This window comes from Prunus dulcis, chromosome 2 (genome assembly GCF_902201215.1).
Source record: "Prunus dulcis chromosome 2, ALMONDv2, whole genome shotgun sequence".
In the NCBI taxonomy this organism is placed as follows: Eukaryota; Viridiplantae; Streptophyta; class Magnoliopsida; order Rosales; family Rosaceae; genus Prunus; species Prunus dulcis.
Genome location: NC_047651.1, coordinates 18962084 through 18972861, shown reverse-complemented (window position 1 = coordinate 18972861; position 10778 = coordinate 18962084). Strand labels below are relative to the sequence as shown.

Sequence of the window (10778 nt, the reverse complement as noted above, 5' to 3'; positions counted from 1 at the left end):
AAATAAAAAAGAGAGAAAAGAACCACGACAGTTATGTGATTAATATATTTATCAGAAGCTTTCCATTAAACCAGAATCAATTAATTAAAGTTTCAATTAAATAATGTGATCAGATCGATTATAATCAAGTTCAAGGTACCAAACACTAGCCAGCACATTGCTAGGAAAACGACCTATGCATGCATATGGCAGGACATTCTAATACTAAAGCCATATAATTTGGGCTTTGGTTGGGATAGAGGAACATTAATTAAGCTCTCAGAGATGAAAGACGTACGCCAAGCCAAGCTTTTTTCTCTTTCTTCAGTCTCATGATCGATCATATCATCTCGTAGGAGACTTTTGTGGTATGGCCGGCATTGGCAACTAAAAACTATCCCTATGACCATGTGAGACTTGTATGATTGGTGGGGTGCTAGCTACCATTATTCGTTTTTTCTTTTTCTTTTTTCTGACCTTTCTTTTTCTGACCAAATTTCTTGGAGAAAGTCACTTCCCTCCCATCCCACCACCTTGGACAAAGGAAGAAGGTGAATATATCCTCAGGTTGGTTCAGGTGTGTTGCTTTTGCCAATACATGTTCCACCATGAGGCTAACTTTTCAGGTGGGTTACTTTCTGTAGTGCCTGCCTGCCTTCATGTTTGCCTTTGTGGCTTGAAAGTTCCCTTTGTTTTTGCATTATTTTAGACTTTTGAGAACTCCAGTTGATGGGACTGCCTAGCCATTTTGGATTTGACCAACTGTGCCCTTTATTTGCTCTAACATCAAGTATAATCCCTGCCTTAATCAAAGTTAAATTAAGATTAGGGTTAAAGTTAACTTGTAAAAACTACCTCTGGATCATATAATTAATGAAACTCATGGTTATTATTGAATTTGTGGTATCTTGCTCATGTGGAAGGAAATGCATATGGAAATTTGCAAGTTGGCCAGCTAACTCATTCTCTGGACAAATCAGACATTCAAAATTGGAATGTTCTATGAGAGTGAAAGCTAATTAGCTGGAACATAACAGGTCTGGTCTGGTTGTACACCAAAAGGGTCTAGCCAAAGGGAAACAGAGACATAGAAGAACTAGATAAGTTCTACTGATAGCAGTCTTTTTTGGGGCTTAGCAACTTGTCTGGTTGCACCAAAGGCTACAAGCCTAAAACCATTTTCGGATGGTAGCAAAGAGTAGCGTTGGCTTTCTTGGTCTTTGAGTGCTCCTCAAAGCCACTTAAATTGCTTCGGATTCTTCCTCAAGCAAGCCCGTGATTTTTTCTTTCAAATGTGGGGTTGGGACAGCTTTGGTCCTACTCTTTCTACCTGATTACAACATGACATCTTTTCTCATAACAAGGGAAACTGAAAAATATGTGGCTCATCTTCAGATTGTATATACATCCATTAATGCATGACCAGGCACATCCATTAATTGCATACATGGCCAAATTGGCTCGAGTAGATGTGCTCCCCACTCTGCACTCTAGTTTGAATCTCCCTCTCCATATTTTAAATTAGTTTAAATTAGAATATTGACGGTTAAAAAAAAACATTTATGTTGAGGGGGATTAATTATAAGTCATCCTATTAAAAATATAATTGACTTACCAGCTCATGAATATTTAAGATGATACTGGGGGACTTCATATCACAGATGATTAGCCCCCATGCTCTTCTGGTCACATGGTTAATTTGAACAACCATGTTAATCCATGCATGACTGGCCAAACCCATCACTACTTTAACTTATTTGGGACAACATGGGCATCCATTTTAGGCGTCCTATTTCTAGCCTCTAGTGTGCCTCTTAGAAGGTCCCTTTCTGATCGATAGAACATTTAGAGGAGGAAAAAGCCAGTGGGTGTTTACCTCAGTGGTTGAGGTCTTTGTTTGCAAACAGGGCCGGTCTGGTTGTTTTTGTTATATTTACTTGTATATATTGATTTTCTTTCCAAGCCAGTGGGTGTTAAAAAAGAGTAAAAATGTAACTATTGAATGACACAATTCATACTCTGAACACGAGCTATTTACTTAAATTGAGGTGCTGAAAACCAACTCAACTAAATACACTTTTGTGTTTTTATTTTGCACTCTCAAGTATATATATAATATACACATTAAAAAATTTCGGAGTACTTAAAAATTGAGGGCCCTGTGCGGTGGCATCACTTGCACACCCTTAGGGCCGCTCTTGTTTGCAAACTCCATGGCACCAGTTCAAATCCCCTTGTGGGTGGCCCCCTCCCCTTAGAATAGAATATCGATGGAATATAAAAATTAAAAAAATAAATAAAGAGGAGGAAAAAATCTGCTTAATTTTAATACTTCTCTTTTTCACGGTGCTCTCTCAAAAGTGCTTTTCCATGATTAATATTTAAGTTGGACCATGAATGGTCAAAAAGATTGTGTATCATATTCTCATTATTGCAGTTCGGCGTTTGGGGTTGGCGTTATTTGGCAAATCCTGCCCCTGTTTATCTCCAAGATGATTTTTGCTTTACAGAAGAGGAATAGGACATGGCCACTAGCCTGGCCAGAACTGAAAAACTGTTTCAGAACCAGAAATTGTGGTTAGCTAGGCCCATCAAATGATGCCTCATATCTGTCATCCAATGCCACATGCAAGCATGCAAGGCTTTACACAGCACACAGAGACAGACCCACTGAACTGAAAGAACTTTGGAGACTATAGTTTAGTTTGCAGGCTAAATACATGAATGTATAGAGCAAGTATACAAACATATTGGCTTATTTATGTTGGCTTATCTATGCATGGAGAATTTAGTGGGATCCATGCAAGTATATAATGAAAAAGGAAATATAGATTTGCAGGATCAATGTTCTGTACAATTATACTTCATACATGTAGGTGGTGCCTTGGTGGTCTCCTTATCACCTCATATGTACTCTCATCTCATTTTAATATGATAACATGATAAAGTAAATTCAACAAATATCTACTTATTTGAACTGGCGTTGAATGACAAAAAAACTTGTGTGAAACGTGAATAATAATAGTGCTATTCTCAGCAATCATGATATGTTAAGTGGAAAAGTTATCACCCGTGACTTAGTGTGATTGGTTAGAAATAGCAAAACAGTGTTATTTCCGTTCCATACATTCTCGAGGACAAACATAAATATATGGCCCAAATATTCACTTAGATTGATGGGAGCATTTATAATGAGTGGTAACAGTGAGGGGTTATAATGAAAGGGTTCAATCCACTAGTCCAATAATAACTATACACTAGATCGGACGGCTATTAAGGACCCCTCATTATAAGTCCTTACTTTTACCTCTTATTCTAGCCTCCCTTAAATTCAGAATACCTAACATGAACACAAGAAGAATGCCCAAGATGAAGCCCAACAATTTTGCCAACAGGGCTTTTTAAGTTACAACGCTAAGCTAGGCTGTGCAATGTCCAATCTCAGCTACAACTTTGGTTTGGGATGCAAGTCTTCGGCTTCTCAACCCTTGCTGTCAAGAATCCAGTCTTTCCTTTCCTTTGGGATGATGTTGTAGGGTCACTAGACCACTTTGCTTGTTGTGCCTTTGTTTTGAGCCTTGGCCCCATTGGAGCCCAAAACGTAAATAACTTTTGAATTCTCAATCCACTAGCATGGTAGTTTAAGCCCAATTCATATGTTTTTTTTTTCCCTTCTTCTGGGTTTCTTGTTCTCCTCCCTTGAACACCAAGATCAAATCAAGCAACCATATTGCCACTCAAAACATGTTCACAAAATTGCATTTACCTAAATAATACTGAAATCTCATCAAATAATCAATGATAGAAGATGGTTAAAATTTGTACTACTGCAATTAAAAAACTGATTGATAGGAAATGATGGAATGCATAGAAAGTGAATGTGATAGGAAATGATACAAATTTCTTTTACACTGGTAGTAATAGGGCCACAGCCCCTTTTATTATCAAACAAAGGCATTAACAATCTTCAGTCACACCCCTACAAAGAGTGGAAGCTGACCATGAAGAATCAGAACCCAATGCCCTCTTTTCCAACACTCACATTCACCACTCCCATTTTATTTTTATGATCACAAATTATATAGTATGCCTAATATATTCAAAACACAACAAAAGTAATGTCTTGACACTTGAATTTTAGTTTCCTTTTTATCTCTGATCATTTCTCTGCCTAACTGTGGCGGCCATTGACAAGGCTCTTGGCCTCAAATCCATCCCCACTGGGCTTCCTAGAGAAAGCAAGGTGGACCCCAGGATCATGGTGAGTGAGGGAAGTGTTGTAGACAATGGAGTTGTTGATGCCTTGAACATTGCTGTTCATGAATGCCCTTGTAGGCTGTGCTGATGCTGATTTCCCTGCAGCCTTCCCTGCTTTGAGACTTTTGTCCTTACTTTTGCTCTTGCCTTTGCCTTCCTCACCACTGCTGCTGCTGCTGCTGCTATTGTTCTGATCAGATTGAGTCCCAGTCACCGTTTTTCCATTGCCTTTCTTGCAAAGATACTGAGATTGCTCCCCAAGTCCATGTTTCTGAGGAGATTGTTTGAGTTCCATGAAAGCTCCTCTGTTTTCCCCTGCAATGGTTATGACCCTCATGCCTCCTGCCTCATGATCAGAGGTGTCTGATGCAGGCTTCTTGCGAGTTATAGCTCTCTCTTTGGTTTCTCCTTCATGCTTTGAACCGTGGGCATTGATGCTTGGCTTGAGAGACTCGCGTAAGTCTCTGGGTTTTGGATGATCAATGGTCTTTTGTTGGACCAGCACTGTTTTCTGCTCTGCCTCCATGGGAATCCTGGGTTGCTCAGTTTGGTCTGAAGTGCTGGGCTTTAGCTGAGAGGGTGGGAGAGTGAAAGGAGAGGGTGGTGGGGCAATTGGTTTGATCTTTGGCGACTGAGGTGGGGTCTTAGTGGCAGCTGGCCTAATGGTTCTGGGAGATGGGGCATTATAAGGCTCCCTAGCAGTGGCTGAAATGGTGGTGGCTGTCGGTTTTGGTGGAGAATAAGTTTGTGGTGGCTGTGGTTTAGATTCTGGAGGAGACTTTGCAGGGGCTGAAAAGATGGTGGGTTTTGGTGGAGAAGTAGTAGTAGTTTGTGGTTTATAGGATGGAGAACTTGGCACTGAATCAGTAGTAGGAGTTGAAGCTTTAGTGACCTTGTTCCTATCAGGAGATGGTGCCACTGAAGAAGATGGGGCTATACCAACCCTGATTCCAGGAGATGATGGCACTGAAGAAGATGCTGCTTTTGAAATTGGTGATGGTGGAACTGATGCAGTAGTACTAGTCGCAGGAGGAGGTGGTGCTGGAGTTGCCGCAGGTGGTGGTGGCCGACGCATAAGAACGGCAGTAGGAGGCGGTGGAGCAGCAGCGGCAGGAGGTGGTGGTGGCTGAGCAGCGACGGCCGGAGGTGGTGGCGGCTGAGCAGCGACGGCCGGAGGTGGTGGTGGCGGAGCAGCGACGGCAGGAGGTGGTGGTGGCGGAGCAGTGACAGCAGGAGGTGGTGGTGGCTGAGCAGCGGCTGCAGGAGGTGGTGGCGGAGCTGTGGTGGTGGGTGCTGGAGTTGGGGTTGGAGCTGGTGGTGGAGTTGGGGTTGGTTCAGGTGCAGGAGTCAATGGCCTGAATGCAGGTCTAACCACGGGTGCCGGGGCAGGGGTTGGTGCAGGGGCAGGGGTGGTGGCCGGACGGACCATGGAGCCTAGCCGAAACCATGGACGGGCAGGTTGGGTTGCCATAGGTAATCACAAGGAAAATAAAGTTGGAGAGGGTTTTTAGCTCTAGTATGGTATGCGACACAACCAAAATTAGAACTAGAGGTAATGAAGAAACATAGAAAGTGGACAATGAGAATGAGGTGAAGTGTGGATTGTTATTTATAGGTGTGACAAGTTTATGCACAAGCAACTTAAGATTTGACAGAAAAATTAGGGGGGACATTAAAAAGAGAAAGAAAAACAATGAGAAACACGCTGAGAGAAGAAAGATGTAGAGAAGAAAGAAAGGCATCAGATGCAGCGGAGCACTTGAAGTTGAGCTCTTTAGAGAATGAAAAAAGCACGCAAAAATTAATTTGACGATGCAAGATTGGTATCAAATGGAGTCATATTGAAGAGTTGTGTGTTGCTGAGCCTATGATGGGATGACCTTGTTTTGTCATTTGGGGTATTCTTTGAACCAAAGACAATATCTGCAACATTGGCATTTGCATGCAGTAGTAACTTTCACTTTTTAGAGCACCAATCGTTTACAATATTTGAAAAATATTGGACGGCTAATTGGGAAGAATAGCATCCCTCTTTGCAGTGAATCATTATTTTTCAACCCACTAAAAAAATTGAGTACTTTTAACTCTTGCAAGGATACCATTTCTATAGCAGTCTGTAAATTTGGAATTATGATATTCAACATTCAAATTTTTTTATTTCCCAAATGGCTCGTGAACTACTCTAGGAGAGTGCATATATAATTAGCATTTATGAAGTAGCTTCCTAATTTGTATAACAAGGGTTTCACTACAGACAGTCGCCGGCGCGTAATCCTCAGCTTTCCTCTTAACATCTAAACATCTAAGCTCTTGATGTCACGTTCACCTGTCATTTTCATAATTTTCTTAGATGCAGTTTGTCGAGTGTGCAAATGGCGGTTGTCTTGGAACATTTCACAGTGCCCATCAGAGTTGTTTACAAGGTTAAATGGGCTGGCTAGCAATACCAATAGAGAAAGCATATGCGTACTCATGCTTTAAGGATCACAAAACAAACTACATGTAAACTAATTACTAGTCACTGTAATGGGATTCTTCAAATCTTCTAAGGATTTCAATCCCACTAATTAATGTCTGTCTGCGTCTTCCTCTTGACTTTGCTTGTGATACGCTAGCTGCTGCTGCTACTGCTGCTTTCACTTTTCCCCTTTCATGTCACTCTGAGATTCTTACTTTGTTCTTCTGAGTTCATCAAGGGCCTTCCATCAACGTACGGATGGTCATTTCTTGGATGATTTCCTAAAACCAAAACGCAAGGGCATCTTATTTTTCTCAATTATACGAACTGTGGAGTATGGGGGACAGATGAAGAACGAAACAGACTTCTTCTATTTGCTTGAAAAGCAAAAAATCAATGTACTGATGGCTGATTCCCAAGAGACCCATAAGCCACTATTGAAAAAGAAGGCAGGAAACAAAATCAAAAAAGAAAAGTTGAGATGGGGGTCCTCAGAATATCTGCCTTTTTCTTTCCCTTTTCTTTTTAACGGTTTAAGGAGGAAGGTTGAGATTTTGTTCATCATTAATGGTACTTTGGCAGACAATTTTTTCAAACTTGGCGGGACCCTTTGATAACATGAGAAAAACTCCTATGAGACAGTCACAATGCACCAGGCTTTCATAGAGATGGTGGCTAAAATTTGATCATATTTTGGCATTCTAAAGCCTTCTATATGGGCAGCTGCAGGATAAATTATTTCTGAGGACTATACAGAAGTGGTAATAGAATTAGGCAAGTTATTAGAGACTTTTAAAGTGACATTCTTTACGAACTTCTCCCATACTACATTATTCAGGAATGAAACCTAATATCCTTGTCTTTGATCTGAAGGAAAGCAAACTGCATCTGCATGCTAGGAATACCTTATACGTTATATCTCCGAGAACACCTTTAGCCTTCTCATTTGTGTATCCTGTAACCCTGCTTGAAGAAACGTCGTAGTTCAGATCTCATCATCCATCTCTCTAGCTAGTTGTTCTTGCATTGTGAGATGATAAACTTTCATTTATAAAATTTATGTACCACTGTCATGTTATACGAACTGACAGTAAGGCGAGGAAAGAGCATTTGAAATTGAAAAAGATAACTTAAAGCAACCAAAGTGAAAATGAGTAGACTTTCAAAGCATGTGTCTATGTCTATGCTCTTGGTTATGACATGAGAATGATAGTGCACTCATTAGATGAGCAGATTCAACTGTACTAAGTATTTGTGACTCTTGTTTGGATTGGCGTACGTTGATATTTTCTTATGTGATTCAACTAAAACAAGAAGCGTGTCCGGACGGATGCAATGCAGTGAGGTGTGAACATCAATACAGAAAAAGTCATTGGTTCCGCAGTTTCTCTGGAGAAGGGAAACAAGCTAAGCAGTTGCAATACAAAGATCAGAATTTAAGCCTTGCCCAATGATGCAGTATCAGGGGAAACTGCACCTTTATTTGATTGTTGTTGATTTAGCATACGAGTTGAACATAAGGGTAATAGTAGGAAAAGAAGAAAAATGTCATTACGGCAATCGATAAAGACTCTGCTGTCAAACATAAATTGCTACTATACCTAGGGAAAGGAAATATATCTTATTATCTATGTTGTGGCACTGTACAGCATAGAGTGAAATGCTTTTTATTTTTATACAAAACATTCTAACTGGAATAGACAACAGCATCCAATGCTTAAAAGTAACTCTTAGCACCCTACTGAAGATTTTTTGTGGTACAAGGCTATGAAAATTAGCAGGGGAAAAGGGGGAAAGAACATAAGTTTGACATTATAGATGTTAGCTGAACTGATGAACTCACCCTTTGGAATTCTTTTAATTCAAGGCCATTTAGTGAATTCAAACACTTTCAAAACTATCTCCCATCCAGTAGGTATTTGCGACACGAAAAGCAGAACATTTATCACATTCAACGTAATATGTAGGTTTCTGGCTGTCTCACTACCTTTTTGCATTGCAGGTGTAAGAGCCGCCGCCGCTGCCCATAGCACCGTGATAGCTGTTGACAAGAAGAAAAACCAACTCAGTTCAATTAAGCTTTTACTACTCAGATTTGGCAAATGATTTCTTTTATGTTATTTTATTTTGATTTTCCTAACAGATATCCAAATTTTACCTGCTCCTGCAAACAAATGGGGACCTGGAAATAGCTTTCCTGTCCTAAACCATGTGTTAACTCCTCCACCAATGGACTCGAAAACTCCGAAAGCCAACAATATTGAACCGGCATTGAAGTGTCTATCCCGGTAAGACCCCTTCACCAACTCCTTCCTTTCCTGATAAGGAAATGCCAACACATCATACACTCTCATGAAGTAAACATTCAAGAGATAAAACACTAGTTTATGCAGAAATGCCAATTTTTGCTTAACAGCAGAAAAAACATTGCACAAAATTTAATGTCAAATACATAAATGAAACTAATTTACAATGATACTATAGTTACTTTGGCCAACCCTTCCATCTATTTTTTTTTTCAAATTTAGCACATCAAATTCATCCTATGAAGGGTTTATATATACAAGACCAAAACATGAAGTGCATTGTTTCTCAACCCACCAGAAGGAAGTTAATTCCATGGAAATAAAAATGCATACTTGGCATTAAGCATGCATTCAATTGTTATACATTGCATTCAGCATAAAATAATCCTGACCGTCAAATGCCTACCTCACTGAGCTGCTGAATTTTGAGTGCAAAAGGAGATGGTGGTTCTTCAACTGGTGTCCCCTCTGGTGTAACTGGGGTAGGCTTAACTTGCTTCTTGAGCTCATTAATTTCATTCTGGATTGTCCTGACTCTCCTCCATTGCCAACCCAAGTACCCTGTCCACAATGTGAATACAAACAGACCACCCATCGCAATGGGGTGTATCAAAGCAAATGTCCTTCCCTCCAATATTCCAAACTCCCCACCAACAGCAAGTGCATCCTAATCCACACCCACAAATTGAAAAAATAAAAAAATAAAAAACCCAAATTTGAAATGGAAGAAGAACATATGAACATGGGTAAAGTTCTGATTTTGAAATGCATGCAGAAACTAGAAAATGAGAGTGAAATGAATTACTAAATTTGTACTTGCCTTGGTGTCCAGTAAAAATGGCAATGTGGCAGCTGTGAGTGGGAGAGAAGTTGACTTCAGGTGGTGAATAGTAGTTGTGATGAGCTTTTGAGGACTAGCTGAGTCCTTGGCAATACTGGGTTTTTTTGGGATCGAAGAATGTTGAAGTTTTGAGAGACATTGCTTGGGTTTTGGGGGAAGAATAGGGAGTTTGAGGAGGCTGAGTGTGGCTGACATGCTCTCTTCCTCTGTTCGCGGGGTAGAGAGGGAGACAGCAGATTTCTAAGTGTAGAGGGAAAAGATAAGGAAAGGGAGATTGAAAGATGAGATTTGTGTCCATTTGGTTTGCTGTGGTTTGTTGATGTGGGCATATAATCTTTCACTGTTACGGAAGGAACGAGGCTGATCCACAGCCTCAGGATTAAAATTTAACTGGGATGTGTTCTTGGCTTCATTAACTCTCAAGTTCTGTTGTCGGTTTTTATTTTTTACTCTCAGGTTAGAGTTTACTCTCGTATTTATTTCGTCTTCTAAATAAAAAAAAACTTTAAATTTGCTAACGGGTAATTTAGTAAAAAAGAGTATTGACACTCATATTAGTGGTCTCTGATTCAAATCGTAAGAACACATTGATTGTGTGTGTATGTGAGAAATTATCTTTCCTCAATTTAAATTATTGTTTAAACAAAAAAATTGAAAATAAACTTTGAATTTCCCAATGTGGGTTAAAACTCACATCTATTATACATTGTAGTTTAATGATCTAAACAATCTAATTTTTAAGTCTTCAAATTATGTCATGTTACAAAACATTGATAAATCTAAAGTCATTTAACTGTTTTTTAAAATCATGATTATTTTAACCAAATGGAGAACACCAATAGTATTTGTTTGTCTATTTGAAAACAATTAGATGTGTGAATTGTTAGAAAAATTTCTCAGCTAAAGTATATTTGTGCATAATAACAGTTTCTCAACA

At 39.6% G+C, this 10778-nt stretch overlaps 2 protein-coding genes across 2 annotated transcripts; both read right to left on the bottom strand.

The window, feature by feature from the left end:
- Positions 1–3858: 3858 nt before the first annotated feature.
- LOC117618826 (leucine-rich repeat extensin-like protein 3) lies at positions 3859–5844 on the bottom strand. The gene has a single exon (XM_034348562.1). The coding sequence runs from the start codon at positions 5705–5707 to the stop codon at positions 4151–4153; it is 1557 nt and encodes a 518-aa protein (XP_034204453.1). The 5' UTR covers positions 5708–5844; the 3' UTR covers positions 3859–4150.
- Positions 5845–8296: 2452 nt separating this feature from the next.
- LOC117618788 lies at positions 8297–10141 on the bottom strand. The gene is made up of 4 exons (XM_034348516.1): positions 9821–10141; positions 9407–9667; positions 8853–9012; positions 8297–8735 (listed from the first exon to the last, which is right to left on the bottom strand). The coding sequence occupies exons 1-4, from the start codon at positions 10034–10036 to the stop codon at positions 8557–8559; spliced, it is 816 nt and encodes a 271-aa protein (XP_034204407.1). The 5' UTR covers positions 10037–10141; the 3' UTR covers positions 8297–8556.
- Between the last annotated feature and the right edge of the window lie 637 nt (positions 10142–10778).